The following is a 23501-nucleotide window of genomic DNA, read 5'->3' on the forward strand; positions in this document are numbered from 1 at the left end:
AACACTTGCAAAATTGCACATTCTACCAAAGAATGACGGTCACCTCGAGGATCCCGGCTGAAAATTAACTTCCAATTAAACAATATTACTGGATGAGGACTTCGAATTATCGAGCGATTTCTTCTATAGGATTACATGCAAAACTGACGGGACCAGCACTTCACTTCTAATTAACCGAAAATTCCAATTAAGCGGCTTCGAATTATCGAGAGTCGACTGTACTTGTTTTCGAGCGTTTTTGTAAGTCTCCAAGTTTCTGCCCCATATGTTAGCACCAGTAGAAAGCATTGATTGTACACCTTTCTTTTCAGTGATAATGGTAAGCTTCCAGTCAGGAGCTGACAATGTCTGCTGTTTTTTTTTTTTGTTTTTTTTTTTAATTCTGTAAATTTCCTTCTCATGATCAGGGTCCCCTGTGAGTAACTGACCTAGGTAAACATACTCCTTCACAGACTTTAGAGGCTGGCTGGCACTCCTGAATTCTTGTTCCCTTACCCCGCTACTGATTATTATGTTTGTCTTCTGCATATTAATCTTCAGCCCCCCTGTTACACTTTCTCTGCTAAGGCCCTCAATCATTTGCTGTAACTCATCCCTAGTGATGCTGAACAGGATAACTTCATCTGCAAATCGAAGGTTGCTGAGCTATTTGCCGTCGATCCTCACTCCCAATTGCTTCCTTCCAAAATGACTCATTTGATCAACCAATGGCCCTTGTAAATAACTACCATATTTCTTTGACATAAATGTCATGCTACACTTGTGCAGATGAGCACAAGTGTAGCATGACATGTAGCACAATGTAGCACAATGTAGCATAACGAAGGCCACAAGAAAAATGCACGCTTATTTATCTGCTTGTGAGAACAAGAGATTGTTTTCATGACTATGTATGATGAGTAGTAGCCTCAATGCACTGAACAGACCCTTCATTTTTCTTGAAATAGAAAAGTAAGGTTTTTTTTTTTTTTAAGAGCCATAGGAAACAGGACAAGAAAGTGAGACAAAGACATAAAACACTGACTTGGAACTGGAGGTTTATAGTGCTCAGAGCTCATGTACGGCTAATGGCTGACCTCCCTGCCTGTGTTCTTGCGTCTGATGTGTTACTCTTCTGACCCAACAGAGCCTGTCCCAGGCACGTCTCAACCCAGTCAGTTGACCCAGCTTCTCGACCCAGTCAGTACAACTCCGCCAGTCGCGGTTCACGGTGCATTCACAGCTAGTGTGCGGCAAACTGCCGACCTTCTTGCCTGTGCTGTATCTTATGTGTTACTGCTCTGCCCCAACAGAGTCTGCGCTAAGCACATCTTGGTCCTCATCGCAGGAGCTGCCATCTACACCTACAGGAAGGGGCCAGAGCTGAATTCGCAAGGCTTTTACACCACGAACAAACAAGCGGATGCAGAAATACTTGGATGACATAGCAAGCCTACAGAGGACTGTGTCAAGACTGAAAAGAGCCTCGGGCATCATTCCACCAGCACGGATATTGGCCGAGTCATCCAGGTACCTCAACAAAGACTTTTTAGAAATTCTTCGTGTTCAGATGCACCTGTAACCCCTGAATAAGCACAGACGACGCTGGCCAAAAGAGTTCTGCCAGTTTGCCCTTAATCTCTATTTCAGAAGCCCAAAAGCGTACAGGTACCTTGCAAAAACCCTTAGTCTTCTAACCGCAAAAACATTAAAAACCTGGCTATCGGCAATATCGCTCGAACCTGGATTGATGCCAGAGATTCTGGACTTTGTAAAAGAAAACACAAAAAATTGGGATTTGATGGACAGGGCACGTGTCCTCATCTTTGATGAAATTTCTCTGAAATGAAACTTGCAGTACGACTCTAAGCATGATGTTGTTGTTGGTTATGTTGACAGCAGCACTGAAAGGTCTGGTCGTGTAGCAAACACAGCACTCTTGTTTCTGGTATCTGGCATAGCAAAGCGATGGCTCCAACCTGCAGCTGTCATGATAGGTGGTGGCACAGTTTCTTCTGGACCCCTTCAGAGTTTGCCGAGACAACTAATAGGTAAGCTGAAGGCCTGTGGTCACTATGTAAAAGCACTGATCTGTGACCAAGCTACCAACAATTGTGTACTTGGGACAGCACTCAGAACAACCCCACAAGATCCTTTTTATGAAATGGATGGGTTGAAAATATACTTTATTTTTTATCTGCCGCACTTATCGAAGTGTACTAGAAACAACTTGCGGAAGTACGACCTCAAGACTGGCAAGGATGTTGTTTCATGGAAACACATACTCAAAACATACAAGTCCACCCATCCACCTAAAGCTGAAATATCTGCCAAAAATCACTGACAGGCATTTGTATGAGAATCCTTTTGGCAACATGAAAGTAAAGTTTGCCTGACAGGTCTTCAGCAACAGTGTGTATTTGGCAATTGAGGCCTTCATTGCTTTTAACGTTCTGCCTCCTACTGCCACACACACAGGCAGCTTTGTAGAAAGGATGGACCAGCTATTTGATGCTTTGAACAGCTCCACAGTGCGCATAAAAGAACAGAAAATGAGACATGCCATGACTTCGTCCACAGAGCACATTGAATTTTTAAAGGCTTACGTGCCTTGGATCAAGTCCTGAAAGTTTGATTGCCCTTGCAAACCTAGGACTATATATGGCAGGTGACAATCAAAGCAATCTCGTTGCTGTGGCGAGACCTTCACCAATCGTTTCATTTTCAATTCTTGCTGACACGGCGGCTGAATCAGCATCCACTTGAGAACATTTTCGGGCTGATTCAGTAGCAGCATGGTTGCAATGAAACTCCAAATGTCTACCAGTTTTCTGCCGGTCTAAAGCACATTGCTGTGTGAAAACTTTTCAAGCTTTCTGACAACAGGAACTGCGAGGAGGACAAGGGTTTTCTTTTAACTCAACTTAAATCACTGCAACTGACCAACCTTAGCAGACCGACTGAAGAGACCCCTAGCTCCACAAGTGCTGCTTTTACAGAAAGGTTCTCTGAAAGTAGTGCAGAAAAGTGATGACATGCTTGAGTCAAACATAGTTTACTATGTGTGTGGATATTTTATACACACATTTCTAAAGAAAAGTCAGTGCAGCTCGTGCTACAACCTCCTGAAGGAAGGTAACCAGGACCTTGCAAAACCTGGTCAGTTATTTATAATGTTTAAAGCTGTTGAAATAAATGGCGAAGCCCTCGGCCATTTAACTGTGCCAACGGATGCAGCATATCAGTATGTCGTGAGGCTTGAGGGCAAATTTACACAAGCAATAGAGGCTATTGTATACCATCATGGTGTTACAAGTGAATTGTTCTCCATTGTGGCTGACGAGACCAGCGATTCACCATTTTGTAGTTCAGTCTGCAAGAAGCAATTTCTGCACCTCTATGTCCATCTTAGACTTCTTTGGCATTTGCGGTTTAAAAACTGGGAGTTAAGCTTCTCAAAAGTCCCGAAATCTACTGCCAAAAGAAAACTAAAGAAGCTGCAGTAGGCAACTGTCAGGGTATCTTGCAAACCTAAGCACAACACTTTTCTTTTTTTTTCGTTTCAATGACTCGTGGTTTTCAGTTTCCTTTTCTTAATTAGCTTCCTGGCCTTGTCAAAATATTCCATTTGTGTAATGTATAACCTTATTTTTTCTACGAATGCAAGCTTTTTTATTCCCCATTCTTGTTCGAGATGATTCCTCCTCCTCATCCAAACGTACAGGTGAAGCGATTTTTGCTACGCAGCATTTGACTTCTTGTTTTTGGCCTTCATTGCTTACAGAGTGGAGTGGCTTCCTACTTGAACGCAAGATTTCTCATCCCCATATTTAATTGCTAGTCTCATTCTCTGCTTGCTCGAAAGACTGGGTTTTTGCCAGGTAAACTAAAGCGACTGCAGAGTTCCGTTGTGATGCTATCCCTCTTGGTCATGGTTGCCGTGTTACGTTTCTCGGATATGGCGGCCTGGTCAGTTGCATTGGGCAGCAGACTATCAGGTTAAGCAGCTACTCCTACAGTCCGCACGGCGACATGGACTCCTAATTTACATGCACCATGGGCAAACAGTGCTTGTGGCCTTCCTCGGCGACCGCGATCTGGCAGGAACAATGACCAGTATATGTGCTTACATGGTCTCAGGTGTATGAAGTTGATAGCCATGTGGGTGGAAAGGCCCGCAAAAGTGGCTGCCAAGCGATGCCCACGAAACGGATGATGCAAATATTGACACAAAGTGGGGCACGAAGTGCGAGCGACACTTTAGCGGCCCCTGAAAGAACAAAAAGAAATGTGTAGGTTGGAAAGGAGTTGGAACGCTAAAGTGGCGGGTAGCCAATGTTGCCCATCTTCAACGGCGACTGTCGGTTCAAACAGGCGGGACGCTGTCCAATCTGTTTGCACTGCTGGTTGTCGTTTGTTACCAGACCACCAGATGCGATGAAGGCAAGCACCATGCCTGTAATCCGATGGCTGAATGTGCTGCTATCCACCCATGTAAGCGAATGCTCGCTGATGCCATGTTGATCTTAGCCAATGCATAGAGCATATTCTGAACCTTATGAGTGGTATGCTGAAGTGATTGATTCCAGAGTTTCGTTGTGATGCTGTCCCTCTTGGTCATAGCTGCCATGTTACGTTTCTCGGATGTGGCGGCCTGGTCAGTTGCACTGGGCAGCAGTCTATCAGAGTAAGCAGCTGCTCCTACAGTCCGCACAGCGACATGGACTCCTAATTTACATGCACCATGGGCAAATTGTGCTTGTGGCCTTCCTCAGCAGCTGTGATCTGGCATGAACAATGACCAGCATACGTGCTTACATAGTCTGAAGTGTATGAAGCTCACAGGAACGTGGGTGGAAAGGCCCGCAAAAGTGGCTGCCGAAGGTAATGCCCACGAAACAAACGATGCACATATTGAGATAAAGTGGGGCACAAAGTACGAGCGACGCTTTAGCGGCCCCCGAAAGAACAAAAATAAAGGTGCAGGTTGGAAAGGAGTTGAACGCTAAAGTATCAGGTAGTCCATGTTGCTGTGTTGGCTGCGGCAGCAGATGCCTGCGTCACCTGATTGCTTCGCAATGCAAGTTGCTCATTTCAACGGCAACTATTGGTTCAAACAGGTGGGACGCTCTGTCCAACCTGTTTGCACAGCTGGTTGTCGCTCGTTACCAGACCGCAATGCGTGACGATGAAGAGCCATTTAGGAGGTCGCGTTAATGATTCCAGCGTATCTTGACATGCAAATTTTATTTTTGTTCTTGCACAAGAATGTCCATGGAGACTGCTCGTCTTCTGCCAATAAAGTAGCACATTCTGTTCACTCACTAGTGGCCTGTTTGTTTGGGCGTCAGTAGAGGCTCTTTGGTCTCCTGGCAATTCAAATGCACCAGCTACGCGGCAGCCAAGACATCAAGGCATGCCACATAGCCGGCAGGGCGAGCACGGCGCGTATCAGTGTACGCGACCATTGTAAAACAGCCCATATTGGATTTTGCTCAAAAAAAAAAAAGCTATTTCCATGGATGGATGGATGGATGTTATAGGCATCCCCTTTGGAACAGGGCGGTGGGTTGCGCCACCAAGCTCTTGCTATTATACTGCCTAATGTCCTACCTGGGTTAAGCAATGAAAAAGGAAAAAAAAAAAACACTATGAACTACTACGCCCAAATTTTTTTATCCCCTATTGCGATCTGTGCTTTTGTACATCTCTGCCTTTTGTCGTTTCCCTACTTTTCTTCCACCACTGATCCTCCAATCGCCCCTTATAATACTAATGCCTATCACGGACATGTTTGCTTTACCACTGCTCCCGCTGAACCCAAGGGCTTCAAGGAGGCCAGTGGTGCCTAAATCGACCGCTGAGTAGACGTCTTCACATTCTAAAAAAACATGCTCCATAGTTTCCCTAGCTTTACCGCAGCAAGCACATGCTCCTTATTCCTTCTTATATCTCGCTTTATAGGTGCGTGTTCTAAGGCATCCCGATCTCGCTTCGAAAAGTAATGAGCTTCCCTTTGAGTTATCATAAATGGTTTCTTTCCTGATTTCGTTTTTTCCTCTTAAGTAGTTATTCATGGCAGGTTTCTTTTTCATTGCCGCCACCCATGAGATTATTTCAGCCTCTCTGACTTTCCGCTTGACCTTCTTTGTTGCTGTGTTGCCCACCATACAGGCCGCATACTTGCTGGTAAGCTTCCTAGTTCTTTTCCTCCACTGTGAATCAATGTTTTTCCTGCACAGATACCTGAACACCCTCCCAGCCCCTTTACTTTCTTCCATATTCCTCAGCCGTTCTTCATACTCAATTTTAGTGCAAGCTTCCCTCACTTCAAAACTAGTCCAGCCCATATCACCCTGCACAGCTTCATTTGTAGTCTTCCCGTGAGCGTCCAATGCGAGGCAACCCACTCACCTTTGGTTCCCGTCGAGTCCTGATTGTACCCCTGATTTAAAGCAAACAACTGCATTTCCAAAAGTAAGTCTTGGAACCATTACACCTTTCCACATACCTCGGAGGACCTCGTACCTATTGTATCCCCATAGCGCTTCCACAACTTCCTGGTTGAGCAGCACCATCTAGCATCCACCTGCGTAAGTTACATGCGCTGCCGCTGCTTATTTTCATACCACTGCGGAAGGTACTGTTTCCCTTCTCTAAAGTTGGTTCTTTATTGTATGGCTCGCTGGTCAGCGCAGTTCTGCAAACAGCTTAATCACTCGTGTTCGTCTTTGGTGGTTACGTCAAAAACGTCCCTCGCCACACGTTTCTCAGCCTCGCTTGACTCGCCGGCGAAATGGAAGATGGCTGATCCGGCCGCTGATCATCGGCAATGCACGACGTTGCCAGTGAATACAAAGAACACGGCTAAGACTTAGAAACTAAAGCCCCGTTTACATGAATGCGACAGTGGCGCATCGCATTTCCAAGCGCATTTGGGAAAGGCGATGCGACGCAGTTTACATAGCGCCTTAACTTTCGCGAGAACGTAGCGCCACATGGTGCCGTATAAGGGAAGTGCAACCAACTTCCAGTGTAACTGGTTTCCGGTAGTAGGCCGAGTGCACGTTGGTGGTTGAGTGCCGAGAAATAGACAGCTTTAGTTTAGCGTACGCAACTTATAGCGTACGCTATACGCTATAGTGTAGCGGACGCAAAGCCACGCACGTGTTTTGCAGCTTTAGTAGGCCAGCGAGATCTTCGGATCTCAGAGGCCATATGCCGTCGTTGCGGCTATTTTCCGACTCCAGCGATAGGTAGCGCTGACATCTCGAATGTTTCTTTCGTTAGGCTTCGACTCGTTCGAAACGAGAAGCGATCTCGAAAACACCACAAGGGTATCCGTAATACTCTGTCGTCGAAGCGGCCTGAGACTAAGCGAAAGCCGTTTACACAATCATTTGCTGCGAACGAAGTGCATTTTACAAAAGCAACGCCAAATTCAATTCGAAGCGGGCAGCCGGGACCGCCGCCATGTTGATGGGTAATTCCTTCCCATCATTCCTAATGCGACGATCCTGCGTTTACATGCTCCGCGAGAGTCGACTCGCGCCCGTAAATCTACCCTCGCCTGGCGCATTAATGCGATGCGCCTTCCTAGCGCATTACTGGTGTTTACATGAACGTTATGCGCTAGAAATGCGATGCGATGCGACACTGTCGCATTCATGTAAATGCGGCTTAAGTGCTTCTAACTGATGATGCAATCATTGCGAACATGCTTGCATCAGATAGCGACGGCGACGACGGCAGCAATGACACGGTAGGGCAGGCTGCCTCAACTTGTCTTCACAGGAGGCCCGGCAGATGATTGAGTCCCCCTCCAGGACTTCATTTTCATGAGGATCGTTCCACTGCACTATGTCAGTGGGCTCGTCGGCTGGCCGCCAGTCAACATGACCAACCCGTTGCTTTTTTACATGTAGTTTTTCCTGTTCGGCACGACAGCGGTCAGCGCATTGCAAGATTCAACGCCCTTGCTCATGACCACGGCAGGTTTCTACGGAGACTGCGCATACGCACCGCCACACTATGAAGATCGCTGGGCGTCAATGCATCCAGACCCATCGACATCATCAAGAGCGCATATAAGAAGCCAGCTGCCACCGGAACCTTCCAGTGGGCTCGTCGGCTGGCCGCCAGTCAACATGACCAACCCGTTGCTTTTTTACATGCAGGTCAGTAACAAGGCTTCTACTGTTAAATCCAGCGATAGATGTTTCATCCAGCTGACGTGCCCACGCAGCCTTTGTACGCTCTGTTTGGTTGTTCATGATTTTGTGTTCTCTCTTCTTATGCTTTCTGGGGACGTAGAGCCCAATCCTGGACCTGGGGCTACGACTGATGAACTGTTAGTCGAACTACTTAATGGTCAGAAAAAAATAGAAAAACGGTTAGACGAAATTGAAATGAAACTAAACGTGGTTGAGGAGTCGGCATTGGCTATTAAAGAAGTCAGCAAAAAAGTCTCTGGCCTCGAGAAAAGTGTGCAGAGGTTGCAGGAGAAATTTGTCGATCTAGAAGATCGTTCCAGGAGGAACAACCTTCTGGTTTTTGGGGTCAAAGAAACAGCTGCTGAAACTCATGATGATCTGAAGCAAGCTGTGTTAGAGGGCGTGTTTAGGAGCGTTCTCGGTGTGCAAGTTTCCTTGGCTGAACGACTTCATAGGATAGGGCGCAGACACGGGACTAGACCACGCCCAGTCATAAACAAGCTTTTCGACCACCGCGAAAAAATGGCCGTACTACAGAATTGTTTCAAACCAAAAAACAAAGATATTTCGGTCTCGGAAGACTTCTCAGCGCCCACAAGACTTAAAAGAAAAAAACTCTGGGACAGCGCCTCCACAATTAGAGCTGCTGGGGGGAAAGTCCAACTAGTGTACGACAAAATTAGGATTAATGGCGAGCTATTCCGATGGGATGGCACAAGTGACAGAAGGATTCCCACAGGCAGACAAACTGAAGAAAGACGCCAGTCACAATGAATTCAAACAGATGCCCAAAAGCCGCTCCGTTTCATCAACCTTAATGCAAGTAGCATCGTTAATAAAGCTGATGATATTGAAAGTATCATTTTAACACACAAGCCACATATTCTTATAATCACGGAAACTTGGCTTCACCCCGATATCTCAGACGAGGAAGTAACACCACCAGGTTACGGAATTCATCGTAAAGATAGAAGTTCGCGCGGCGGTGGTGTTGCAATTATTTATCAACAGTCACTACTCGTGTCTAGGTTACCTGATATACCTGCTATTGAGTACGTGCTCATTAAAGTATATTTCCATGGGCACACTGTAATTGTGGGAGCCTTTTACCGTCCCCCTACTCAAGATAACTTCTTTCTCGAGCTTAACGAATTCCTTTGTTCTTGCAAAAGCTATTCTTGTAATGTCCTCCTGGGTGGTGATTTCAATATGCCTTCAATCGACTGGAGTACCGATTTTCCTGAGCCCCTTTCTAGTGCTGCTGAACCTTTTGTCGACCTCGTAGTATTCCATGATTTAGCTCAGTTAGTAAAAGAACCCACGCGCATTCAGAATGACACAGCTTCAATTTTAGATCTATTCCTTGTAAGCAATGCAGTGCTCAGTCGTGATCCCTAAGTACACATTTTTGACGGTATACCTGATCACAAACTGATATCTTTAACAATTGAACTTGGCCGTCCGACTGAAACCAGGAAAAAAAGGTGCCTCGTTCCAAACTTTTGCCGCGCTAAGGACGTTGACATATTGGACGCGATGGATAGGTCGCTGGATGATTTCATACTTCTTTCTGAATCGGGCACGTGCTGTGTGAACGAGCTGTGGTGCTTCTTTAGGAACCTAGTCTTAAAATGCGTCAGGGACTTTGTTCCAATGAGACTAAGCATTCAACAGCGCACACGCCCATGGATTACAAAGGAGATAGTGCGGCTGGAACGGAAGGCTAAACGAATAAGAAAACAGCACCGTCAGTGTACCACAGAGGACAATGCCAGTAAACTTTCATACGTCTGCAACTAAAGGCAAGCATTAAAAAAGCAAAGGAATACTATCAAAGTGTATCTTTGAAGAATTTTCTGCTGTCTTCCCCGGCAAAGTTCTGGCGTCATTTTTCTTCGAAAAAGCAACCCTTGTCTAGCTTTTGCATCGACGGGGATACCGTAACTGATAAAAGTTTGATAGCAAAGTCTTTCAATCAATTTTTCTGTTCGGTATTTACTGATGACGACGGTCGTAAACCAAGCTACCTTCCAGTTGATTGCCCGCCAATTGCAGATATCTCAGTGACCGAAGAAGGCATTTTATCTCTCTTGTTAAATTTGAATACAAAGAAATCGCCTGGAATGGATGGCATACCTACTGCCTTTCTCGTGAGATATGCCGAGTGGTGCTCAAAATATCTGTGCATCATATTTAGCAAGTCTTTATCGCGTGCGGAAGTTCCGGATGACTGGAAGTACGCAAAGGTTACCCCAATACCCAAATCAGAAAACAGGTAGCTTATCACTTCATACAGACCAATTTCATTGTTACCCACATGTGCAAAAACCCTTGAGCATATTATATTTAAACATATTTCGGTCTTTCTCAATGACAACAATATCATTGATCCCAGGCAGCATGGGTTTCGGAAGGGACTGACTACAACAACACAGCTACTGGAAACTGTCCACGAACTCGCAGCAGTTCTAGATAAACAGGGCCAAACTGATTTAATATTCATAGATTTCGAAAAAGCATTCGACCGTGTGTCTCACACTAAACTGCTGTTAAAGCTACAAACAATACTTAAAAATGATTCTTTGATTTCATGGATTTCAGCGTATCTGTCGTTAAGGCGGCAAAGTGTGTTTATTGACGGCGCGCGTTCTGGATCAGCACCGGTTCGATCGGGCATTCCACAGGGGTCCGTCCTTGGGCCTCTTTTCTTTCTAATCTTTGTCAATGACTTAATAAAAGAAGTAAACGTGAAAATATGTTTATTTGCAGACGACTGTATACTATATCAAGAAGTTAATAGCGTAAATGATCAGGTCCGCTTGAATTCTTCACTAGCCAAGGTAGAAGCGTGGTGTGCGACATGGCAAATGAATATTAACGCAAATAAAACGGTTGCTATGTCAGTAACACGAAAACGCCACCCCTTAAAATTTTTTTACAGTTTCAGTGGTAATAATATATCTACGGTTAGTAGCTACAGATACTTAGGCCTCGTAATTTCATCCGACCTTAGATGGAACGATCACATATCTTTTATTTCAAAAAAGGCAATGCGCCAACTTGGTTACTTGAGAAGGTCGCTCCGACAGTCCACACAAGAAATCCGTCTTTTAGCGTACAAAACATATATAAGGCCAATTCTTGAGTACGCCTCGGTAGTGTGGGACCCGTACACCCTGAAGAACATTACTCAATTGGAAAATATTCAAAGAAGATCTGTTAGATTCGTGTTTAACTGTTATAGTTGGCACGTATCCCCGACAGTTCTTATTAACGAAATTAACCTGGAAACATTAAAATTAAGGCGATATAGGGACCGTCTGAAATACATGTATTTACTTTACCATGATATGCTGGGGATAGATAAGGATATGTATATTACTTTAGTCACTAGGCGTGCAACACGATCTAATCATCAGAAGAAAATAAAGGAATTTTCTTGCAGAACAAACGTATTTAAAAACACATTTTTTCCTCGTACGATAGGTGAGTGGAATGCGCTCTCTGCGAGTACAGTGGAATGCCCGACCGTCCAGTCATTCTGCAACCAGCTGAATAGCATTTAGACGATGTTATGTGTATATGTATGAATGTAATTCTTCTTTTTCCTTTTTGATTTACAATATACGGAAGTGCTATTTTCGCTTGCTTGTCATTACTATTTGTAGATTTCTTGCTGCTCAACCTACCGAGCATGCGTGATGTCTTTCAGCATACCAGTATGAATGCGACTCCTTGTTATCAATATCCCGTTGTTATCAATATGCTCTGTACAGCTTTTGCGGTTCAGCGAATATCCGTATTTTAAAATATATTGAAATTTTGTAATGCTTTTTTTTGTTGGAATGCTCTGTACGGCTTGTGCGGATCAGGGAATATGTCTATTGCAATGTATTGAATTCTTGTAATGATTTTTGCTGTTAGTTTTTGTTTTGTTCATCTGTATATCGCACTGTCCACTCCTGCCCAAGGCCTAAGACTAAGGCCGGCAGTATCCTGTAAATAAATAAATAAATAAATAAATAAATAAATGTCGAGCACCTGGATGCATTGGAGAAGGATGTCGACTAGCTTCGCATAAAGCCTACAAAGCTGATGGACATAGGCTTTTCTTGTGCAAGCCAGTGAGAAGTACGTGGCAAGATGCTTGTGGCTATCTCTCCTCAGCGTTTCTTCTGAATTTCTCAAGCTGACAGGCTGCCACGGCAGCCTTCTTGCAATGTTTAAAACTCCCTTTTGGGGCCACCAATGTGGTGCCTCGGCGGTGTTCGCATATCGCTTGCCACCCTTGACACCCCTTTGCAGTTGTTATAGCAGTGCCACTCTTTAATGCTGACAGCCGCGGCTTGTTTCACACGATCAGAGTGCCCAGGAAGCAGTTAAACGAGTGAACACAATTGGAAGCCAGATGGAGGAAGGTGGTGGGAAGGGGCACTGGCCTCCCCACATATTTTCTCACATCAGCTCTGCCATCCCCTTACTTTGATTTTTTCATGCAACCCGGTTATAACAATTATCGGTTATAACAATAGAATTTGTTATAAGTGGGTTCGACTGTAGTGCAAACCATTAGCCGAAACTTAACTAAATCAACTGAAGCACCACACGTACCTATGCACACATCAACCTTTCCTTTGATTGCTGCTTCATGAAGTGGTGTGTAGTTCCAGTTATCCCTTGCATTAGGGTCAGCGCCATGCTTCAAAAGGAGCTGCACTACTTCTGCATGGCCAAAGGAGCAGGCATTGTGCAGGGGAATCAGGCCACCATCATCCTTGGCATGAACATTGGCCCCATTTTGTAGAAGGTGTTCAACCACATCTCGCCGCCCAAACCCTGCACACAATCAGCACAGTTGCAACTGTTATGCATCGCTAAATAAACTTGTGATATACATTTGTATCATTGGGTGTACAGAGGACCACTGACCACTGTGACATCATTGACTTGCTAACAGCTCCACAAAAGGAAGCACAAGCTTGGAGAAAGGCAAGATGTCATTACATCATCAACCACTTCCTCTGCACTAGTATTTACTCTTGGGTCCTAGTAAAGAAAACATACCCCATTATTATATTTCGTTTTATAGTCCCATTTACCATCATGCACTGAATTCAAAATAAGAATTGGAGAGACTGGTGCATGTAAGTGAAAGTTATTCAACTTACAAACTCCGAACCAGAAACAGAATAAGCTCATCTTCAGTATAACCATAGCCTTCAAGAACAGCTGGCATGAAGATGGGCAGCTTGGAGGCTGAACGTACCAATAGCATGGTATTGCTGCTCACCACGACATGGCACCAGAGCGAAATCAGCGAAAATAGTTAAACGTCAATATAACGAAATTCTCAACAAATTACTTTTTATAACTTCTTGTCCATAGAACATTATGTATTCCGCAACATAACGAGGTACATTTATACTCGATTTTAATATAACGAAATTTCACTGCTGTTGCGAACAAATACTGAGGCAATAAATAGAAACTGCTCAAGTGCAGATGGTCAAATGGTTGAATTACATGCGCTTTCAATTGTGAAGGCACCTCTCAAATCGTGCACTGCACAGCTGAGAGCAGCCACAGAAGCAGAGCAGCGGTACTAGCACTGAACACAAGACCCTGTCACCATCATGTTCCATATAAGTGGCAACCATATGCACATGATACTCAAGCGACAGCTACAAGCAATGCGACAGGCAGACTCTGTCATGTCGCAGTGTAGAGCAACCACATGGATGACACTGCAAGAGAAAGTAGCAATAAATTTACATTGTTGTCCAAATAAATACAATTATGCACCCTTAAAATCGCAAGCCTACCATGAGGCCAATGTTTTGACCAAGGTGCATTAAATGTAGCTTTATTATGCTATCACCACCAGTGGAAATTCGTTCCATGCCGCCAGCATGAAACGCTGTGGCGTCATCTGGTGAGCAAACCTGAAAACACTTTCGCAGCTCTCGGTGGCATCCCATACCTAACAGGATCAAAACAAACAACTGATCTCAATAATGACAAGACAACACCAATAATTTGTCCTCGCCTGATACAAGACGAAGCAATGGCTGATTTTACTATTTATTTATTGCTGTCATGGCAGAGAGTAAGCTGCAAGAGTGAATTCAGATCAAAGCAGGCGGATGGGTTGCTGCCATGTTGTTGCGCAATCGCACTGTTTCTGGCGAAAGTGGCCGCATGGACTTCCAGGTGACAAGCAAAATTTTCTAGCTAGCCAAAAACTGGCGACGCGACGAGTGGCAAATCTCCCTCCGCAATGACAATATCTGTCGTTTGTTACTTGTAGTCATGGCTCCAAAATTGCGTGCATCCGTCGCTGTCGCTTGTCGCATCGCTGGTTTTTGACCAGCCAGGAAATTTCACTTGTCACCTATCTCTGTCATCTTTCTGTCCCTTTTCCTCCTTCCCCACACTGCTGAGTGATGTTCAGGTGTTAGCCGAGCGCTAGAGCTAGACAGTTACGGTGCGATCAGCAGGCTTTCCTTTTCTCTTGTCATGAAATCGGATATTTTCTCTGGGTTGGAAGTGAGATTTCTGTAGCTCAGAATGGACCTTTATCAAGCATTTCTAGATTTTAGACGAACCTATGACAACGTAGACAGGGAACTGTTATGGGATATTCTCAAGCCTGAATGCACAGATGATTTCGTGGAGCTGCTGAGGGAGATATATAGACAGCCAAGTGCAATTTGTATGGGAAGGCTGAAAAAATAATGAAGTGGTAGAAATACACCAAGGACTGAAGCAAGGATGTCCTCTGTCTTCATTGTTGATCACACTTTATGTTAAGGGCATAGAAAGACGACTAGAAAACAGCGAATTAGGGTTTTATTTATCCAACATGCGTAGTGGTCAAATGGTGTGACAGAAGGTCCCCAGACTAATGTATGTGGACGACATAGTGCTACTAGCGAACAATGCAAGATATTTACAGACACTTTCAAATATCTGTGGCAATGCAGCGACAAATCTAGGCCTTAAGTTTACCACACAGAAATCAGGAATCATGATCTTTAATGAAAATACAAGCAATTGCGTGCTGTCAATTCAACAGCAAGTCATACCCACATTCAAGCAATATAAATACCTCAGTGTATACATAAACGAAGGAAAGACTTACTCAGACACCCACCAAGATAATCTGAAAATAAAGGGGAAGCGGAATGGAGCAATAATGAAACATACACAATTTGTGGCCACAATAAATATGAGGTGGTGCAAGGAATCTGGAAAGGAGTAATGGTGCCTGCACTGAGATTCGCAAATGCCATTCTGCACTTAAAATTGGATATCTTGTCTGGGTTTGAAGTTAACCAAAGATTAGTAGGCCAGTTGGCTTTGGGAGCCGATGGTAAAACCACAAATGAGGCAGTGCAGGGTGACATTGGTTGGGCCTCTTTTGAAGTCCAAGAAGCGCAGAGCAAAATTAGTTTTGAAGAAAGGCTCTGAAACATGGACGAAAATACATGGAAGGCCAAAGTGCACAATTATCTGTAGCTGAAAAGGGTGGACACAGAATGGAGGAAGAGGTCAAGAAAGTTGACAACCAAGTGCAGGGTAATTGAAAGCGTGAATAGACAACCAGGAGTCATCAGAAAGAGAGAAACAGAGAAAGCGAAATGGATGCAAAGAACAGAAACAAAAATTACCATGGAGATTTACGAGAATGGTAAGAAACAAATTAGAAGGGAAAATCTGTACAATAACACAAAGGGCAGTGCCTTGCTATTTCAAACGCGAGCTGGTTGCCTAAGAACAAAAACATACCAGAGCAAATATTCGCAACAAGATGAGGCATGTGTATGCTGCAGCAAAAATCCGGACACCACTCAGCACATCCTAATGTAATCCAAAGGGATTCACCCAGTGAGACCCGTAGGTAACGTACATACACCTTCCAGAAGCGCTTGGACGTGGACAGAAGCATCAACCAGTGTGAAATCAAGATAAGCAAGAGACATTTAAAGTGTTGGTGGAAAAAAAAGCTGTAAATAGATTCATAGGACCAGATCTGCTACAAGCATAGGTAGTGGTAAAAGGTAGATAAAGAAGTTTTGAGGAAGAAAAAAAAAAGATTAGAAAGGCGTATACAAAAATGCTAGAATGAAAAACATGTACAGTGCTCAGCAATTGAAATGCGATACTCAGACAGCATGGCAGTCAACATTTTTTGGGGCTACCATTGGATGCTGGGGACATTGAGCTGATACAGTTTTGTGTCACATGAAAAAGAGTCATTTTGTTGCACCATGACACAATTGGGCCCCCTCAGCGGTCACCCAGCGCTCACCGGTGGCGCAAGTATCACCGGCTGCCATATGAGAGTATCGCTTCTCAATCGCCGAGCACTGTACAGCATACCCAATTAAATCAAGCAGGCTAGGTGACTATTTGTCACCGCCCTGTTTCAAAAGGGGGATGCCAAAAAATTATCATCTGGCAATAACACAAATAATCTAAAATTGAAAAGGAAGGGGAATGCAGCAATAACGAAACATGGAGCCACTTTGGCGCTACAAAAATACAAGGTGGTGCGAAGAATTTAGAAAAGTGTAATGGTGCCAGTGGTAACGTTCATGGATGCAATTCTGTGTTATAAATCAGAAATCTTGTCGGGAATGGATTAACCAGAGGGCGGCAAGGCAACTGGCTTTGGGGGCCCACAGTAAAACCGTAAATGAGGCAAAGCAAGGTGACAAGGGCTGGGCTACTTTTGAAATCAGAGAAGCACAGAGCAAGATTAGTCTTGAAGAAAGACAAAGGAATTTGACAAAACAGTTCTGCAGGAATCCGCAAGGTGGAGGGAAGTAATTAATAAAGGGAAAATGAGACATCCACAATCATCAATCGTGGCAATGAGACATCCACAATGAGACAATCGTGGCAACTGCTACAAAGGAAACCCATACGGGTTCCTCGAAAGAAAAGCCTCGCAGCTGACGAAAAATTCGTCCTGGTCCAGGACTCGAACCCAGGACCACCGCCTTTTCGGGGGAGCCGCTCTACCATCTGAGCTAACCAGGCGGCTAGCAGATGGCAGGGCAAAGTCGAATTTACCGACAACTAGAAGCTAGAAGCAAAGGCAGGAGTTTGACCTAACAGTTCTGCGGAAACCTGCAAGGTGAAGAGAAGTAATTAATAATGGAAAAATGAGACATCCACGCAGTTTTAGCAATTGCTACAAAGCAAACCCATACTGCAGTTCTGCAGTAACCTACAAGGTGGAGGGAAGTAATTATTAAAGGGAAAATGAGACATCAACCCAATCGTAGCAATTGCTACGATTGAAGGGGTTTGGGTGGATTCGGTGGATTGAGTGGGTTGCCACGGGTGCAGGTTTCCGCAGAACTGCTATGTCAAACTCTTGCCTTTGCTTCGAGTTGTCGATAAATTTGACTTCGCCCTACCATCTGCTAGCCGCCTGGTTAGCTCAGATGGTAGAGCAGCTGCCCCGGAAAGGCGGAGGTCCCGGTTCGAGTACCGGACCAGGACGAATTTTCCTTCAAACTGCGAGGCTTTTCTTTTGAGGAACCCGTATGGGTTTCCTTTGCAGCAATTGCTACAATTGGGTGGATGCCTCATTTTCACTTTATTAAAGATGAAGGAACATGGATGAAAAGAAATGGTCAGCCAAAGCACACAAATATCTGCTCCTCTAAAACGCATAACGGAATTGAGGAAGAGGTAAAAAAAGTTGGCAACCAAGTACAGGGTAATTGAAAGTGTAAATAGACAAACAGGAGTCATCAGAAAGAAAGTGAGAGAAAAAGAAACAGCAAATTGGATACAAAGGACAGAAACAAAGAAAGATCATGGAGGTTTACAAAAACAGCAAGAAATCGGGAGGGAAAATCTGTATGATAATGCAATGGGGTGTGCCTAGCTATCTGAGGCCTGTGCTAGCCGAGAACAAAACATGCCGGAGCAAGTATGCACTACAGGATCAGGCATGTGTGTGCTGCAAAAAAAAAAAAATAATAATATGCTGGCTCTCCTGTAATCGAGAGTAGACGTAAGCACGAAATGGCAACCGGTAAAGCAGATTGGTTGGAGATGACGCTAGCCACAATCTTAAGGTGGGTGTAGTGCATGGCGTAGCAGCAAGGGACGTGCACTTTTAAGAAGTTTCTCTGCTGATTACAGGTCAGTTATTAATTTGTTTTATTATATTCTCCTGCACGCCGCTGCTGCTGCTGCCAAGGTGCCGTGATGCCATTAGAAAAAGAGTGTTCGCTGTGTGGTGTGCAATTCGATAAATCAGATTTCAAAATAGACTGTAGTGACTGTGGATATATGTATCACACAGGAAAGTGTGCAGGGATTTCTGATGCTACAATTAAAGCAAAGAGGGAGCAGTACCGTAGTGCACGGCGCTGTACAAATTGCAGATGTTCAAAGGATCGTGCCCCGCCACCTGACAAAGCTGATAATGACTCAGATGCACAGGATGTTAGAACAATGTTGGTAGCCATAAACAAAAAACTGGAATACCTTCTGCCCCTAAAAAAAGACGGTTGAAAGTGTTGAAGACACGGTCCAGTTCATGAGTGAACAGTACGACGAGCTCTTAATGAGAATAGAAAAGAATGAACGTGAAGTAAAGGAACTAAAGCAAAGAATAGAAAGAGTTGAGACCAAAGACAGTGAAATGATGCAACTGAAAACAGAAGTGGACGATTTGGAATGGTGAAGTCGAAATCTTAACATTGAATTTCATGGAATTAAGTCGGTGCAGAATGAAAACTTGCGCCTTGAAATAAATAAGCTGACTGTGCTAAACAACTTGCCGCAGCTTCTGAAAAATGATATAGTGGCCACCCATCGCCTGCCCTCAAAGGCAGATAAGACACCCGGTATAATCTGTCGTTTTGCCAACCAGGCTATCAGGGATAAATGGTGGCAAAGCAGGAAAAAAGCTGGCCAGTGAAAATGGCAGTGTTATTTTGTCGGAGAACTTAAATAAAAGGGCACGCGCCTTGTTGTTTGAAACTAAGCTCTGGCCAAAACTAACAAGTATGCATGGCACAACAACAAGGTTCTCGTCAACAATCCGCTAAACTGAAACACTGCTATGGCAAATGTACCCAGTACGCCTTATGTATTACCGCACACTTTTACTAGTCATTTAGAACTAACATTTCTCAAGTCTTTCAAATGTTTTCACCTAAACATCCGATCTTTTGCTAACAAGGAAAATTACCTACAACTTTTCATTGAACGAAAGAATCATTTGACGTTATTATGCTGACGGAAACATGGTGTACTGATGACGTGAATATTTTCCAGCTTCCATTATATAATATTTTCTATCTGAATCAACCAACCAGTCGTGGGGGTGGGGTGTGCATTTTAACTTGAAAATCATTAGAGTGTGAAATATTGAATGAGTTTTCGATGGGAACTCAGGACTATGAGTTACTGACTGTAAAACTTCATAACACAGTGTTTTCTGTTCGTTGTCGCCATCCAAGTGGTTCTGTTACACATTTTCTTGAATACTTGGATACTTTTCTAGCATTCATTAGTGACACCAAATTAGACAATTTTTGGTGGGGACATCAACATTAACATGATGAAAAATGATTCACCAAAACTCAGGCTTAAAACGCTATTAAAATGCAATGCATGCTGGAATACTATCAAACTGCCTACCAGAGTGACCAAGAATATGTCATCTCTAATTGATGTATTCATTACAAATATAAATCCAGATTCAGTTAAAGCTGGCGTGTTCGTGTCCGATTTGAGCGACCACATGCCAATATTGCTATGTTATAAGGGTCATCTACAGAATAAGGAATCGCAGTCGACACACCTTATTCAACCAATGACTGAACAAAATCATTTTATGTTTCGTACCAATATCCTGCAAACAGCCTGGAATACTGTACTTGAATCTAAAGATGCAAATGACGCTTGTGAAGCTTTTTTTAGCCTCTCAAAACCAATATACGACGCTTGCTTTCCGTTGAAGTGCATAAAACAGAAAAATAAAATATGTAAGCCATGGATTCCCCTGAGCTATCTGTTCGAATACGCAAAAAGAATGCTTTATATGCTGAATTCATAAAGACCAAAGATCTAGAACTTTTCTGCCGTTGTAAGAAAATTCGGAATCATCTAGATAAAAACATAAAAAAAGGCGAGGTGCGAGCATTGTTTAAATGCCTTTATTTCTTCAAGTCACCTTCAGATGTTACATGGAAAAACCTGCAATCTCTGTTAAATTACAATGTTCCTGCTGAACAGATAGTATGAAAATAAATGGTATTGAGGTAAAGCACAAAGCACTTGCAGATGCTTTTAATAAACATTTTGTTAAGATTGGAGCAAACTGCGCACCGATCAATGATCTTGAATACATTTCTCAAAATTCCAGTTCTATATTTCGTTATCCAGTACATGAGGGAGAAATAACTAATACATTCTCAGCCTAAAAAACAGTAGTGCCAGGGATACTGACGGCCTTCAAATTAAGCCTATAAAATAAGTTGCTGATCTTATATCTCAGTGCATTACTTACGTCTTTAACATCTGTTTAAACGAAGGTACCTTTCCTCATAGGATGCAGATAGCGCGTATCACTGCACTTTTTAAGAAAGGTGATAACAACGATTTGGGAAATTACCGGTCATTATCAATACTTCCTGTGTTTTCAAAGGTTTTTGAAAAAAGTTATATTAAGGCGGCTAACTGAATTTGAGCAAAAACATAATCTGCTAACCGACAGTCAGTATGGTTTCCACAAGGGGATGGGCACTCAAGTGGCTTTGCAGCACAAAACGAACACCTACTACAGCATTTGGAGGAAGGCAAACTTGTTCTGGGTATCTTCATTGACTTACCAAAGGCATTTGATTGCACTAATCACAAATTTTTAATTCAAAAACTTTAACGCTATGGCTTTCGTGGCAATGTCGCTTCTCTTATACATTGTTATCTAGAATACCGCCGACAAATAGTCATAAATGGCTATCACTCAGATCCACTACCTATCTCCTCAGGAGTCCTACAGGGTAGCATTCTAGGGCCTTTTTTATTTAATATTTATGTGAATGACATTGTTAAAATTAATAGAAGTGTGAAATTTATCATTTACGCTGACGACACCAGCATATTGATAGGTGGTAAAGGTATTAATGACCTTGTCGACGACGCTAATTTCACATTAGCAAAATTAGATGAATTGATACGTAGGAATAGCCTCCTGATTAATGAGAATAAAACAAAAGTTGTAATATTTTGAGCTAGAAACAAACATATATCAATCAGCAAACTTATCTCATTAAATGCAACACCTATTGAGATTACTTCCAGCATTAAAACATTAAATGTCACTTTTCATGAACATATGTCGTGGGATGCTCATGTGGATAGCCTGGCAATTAAACTTGCACAAGTAATAGGTTTAACACACAGAATTCACCATACGCTTCCACTGAAAGTTATGATGTTAATCTATAATTCATTGTTTTCCAGCAGAATAAACTACTGCCATATAATATGGTCTGACACAACACAGGGAAACTTAAACAGGCTTCCCAGGTTGCAGAAAAAGTTCCTTAGAATTGTTGAGGGCTTGCCCTAATACTCTCACACACAGCATCTTTTTGACAATTAGAACATAATCCCAGTTGCCAAATTGTTTGACTACATCTTAGGCAAAGCATTTAAAAACGAAGAATAAAATAATAGCTCCTTCTTAAATTCAGCTAACCTACAGGAAAACACTTCTGTCTGCCTGACACGTAACACTATGCCCTGGAAAGTGAGAACTTATAAAAAAATGTATGGTCTACAGACACTACAGAACAAATTACCCAGGTTACTCAATAGATTAAATAATGAACACATTAAACTTGAATATATAACATTCAAAGAACTTTGACAGCACTTTAACAAATTCTAGGCCGTTAATTTTCTTAACTTTTCGTTTCTGCAAACCAAGTTTTTCTTTACCCCGTTATCCCCAACAGTGTACATGGTGAGGGAATGGTTCCGTCTTCCCTTCTTCCAATTTACAATGTGTGCTTCATCTGTTTTCTCTATACCGTGATTGTATCTGTATTACTGTTATCTCTTGCGAATAAGTGAAACTGCATTTATGTTGTTTTATTACGAGTGAACTTGTAATTTGTATTTCCATCTTGCCTTATTCCATCACAATTTGTGTATGTTACATTGTACGTTCGGGAAGTGTAATTTCAAATGTGACCATGTATTATATGTGTTTTTTGTCCGTTACGTAACTGCCCTGTGTATGGTGGGCCTATGGTTCTGTCAAGCTGTCATTGATGACAGCTTTTGCGGCAGGTCTCCCGTGTCGTGTATCTTTATGGGACACAAATAAAGGCATTATTATGTTTGCAATGGCACACCCCACCACACCATGCCATACTGTGCACTGTTCCGTATGGACACTGCCCAGCTAGAAGAAAATTGGCTGAAGGCGGCGTGACGGGCAGCGAAAGACGCCAGGGAGACAGAGCGCATTGCCCAGCTATAAGATGAAAAGCACCTGAAGGAGGCACCACGCAGTGTGGCACCATCTCGAGGCAATGCAAAACCCGTGCTATGAAACTCGCAGACCAATGGCTTTCAGAAGAGCACAGGCAACCCTGTCTCAGCGCCAAAAGATGACAATGAAGTGTATGGTGCCCTGTACCTGCCTTTTGAATGTCCGCTATTGGAAATGACAAATAAAACTTCAGCATACTAGAAGTTACAGCTTGAGTGATATTGTGAACAAACATTAGGAAGAACTCGGAAGTAATATTTTTTGTAACTTGTTTGGGCAGTAACTAGCTTATGTAATTCGGTCCTGTACAAAGGGTCGGGGCCCAAGACTGCTTTATTTTAAAGTTTTGACTGCTTGCCCAGATGATCTTGTCTCGTTCTTGCAGCCTGCCCGGATATTCTCGTTTGAGAACCTGGATACCAGCTCTGGCTTTTGGCTCAAGGTCACTTGGCCACAGACAATGGGAGCTAAAAACATTTCATGCTTAAAAGATGGAAATCATTTGGCAAATCATAATGGAATGCCAAGATGTTCACCCGGCGAGACATGTATGGAGTGTCCACTTTCCAGAAGCATTCAGATTCAATATTAGAAAAATGAACTTAGCAGCCGAGATAAGTAAGAGACGACTGGAGTATCGGTGGAAGAAAAAAAACTGGGAAGGGATTGATAGAACCTAAACCACTGCAAGTGGAGGTAGTGGTACAATATAGTAACAGAGGTTTCAATTACGAAAATTAGGATCGAGATCAGATAAGCAAAAGGCTAAA

The 23501-nt window shown here is 43.2% G+C and overlaps 1 protein-coding gene across 2 annotated transcripts in view; it reads right to left on the reverse strand.

Annotated features, from left to right (window-relative positions):
• The window catches only part of Tnks (tankyrase), a 332402-nt gene that overhangs the window by 290935 nt on the left and 17966 nt on the right, over positions 1-23501 (reverse strand). For both annotated transcript variants that reach the window (XM_075676418.1, XM_075676419.1), the window contains exon 2: positions 12804-13028. In XM_075676418.1, coding sequence (XP_075532533.1) covers positions 12804-13028 — 225 coding nt within the window. The remainder of the gene's footprint in view (positions 1-12803; positions 13029-23501) is intronic.

Source organism: Dermacentor variabilis, unplaced genomic scaffold (assembly GCF_050947875.1).
Source record: "Dermacentor variabilis isolate Ectoservices unplaced genomic scaffold, ASM5094787v1 scaffold_12, whole genome shotgun sequence".
Classification (NCBI taxonomy): Eukaryota; Metazoa; Arthropoda; class Arachnida; order Ixodida; family Ixodidae; genus Dermacentor; species Dermacentor variabilis.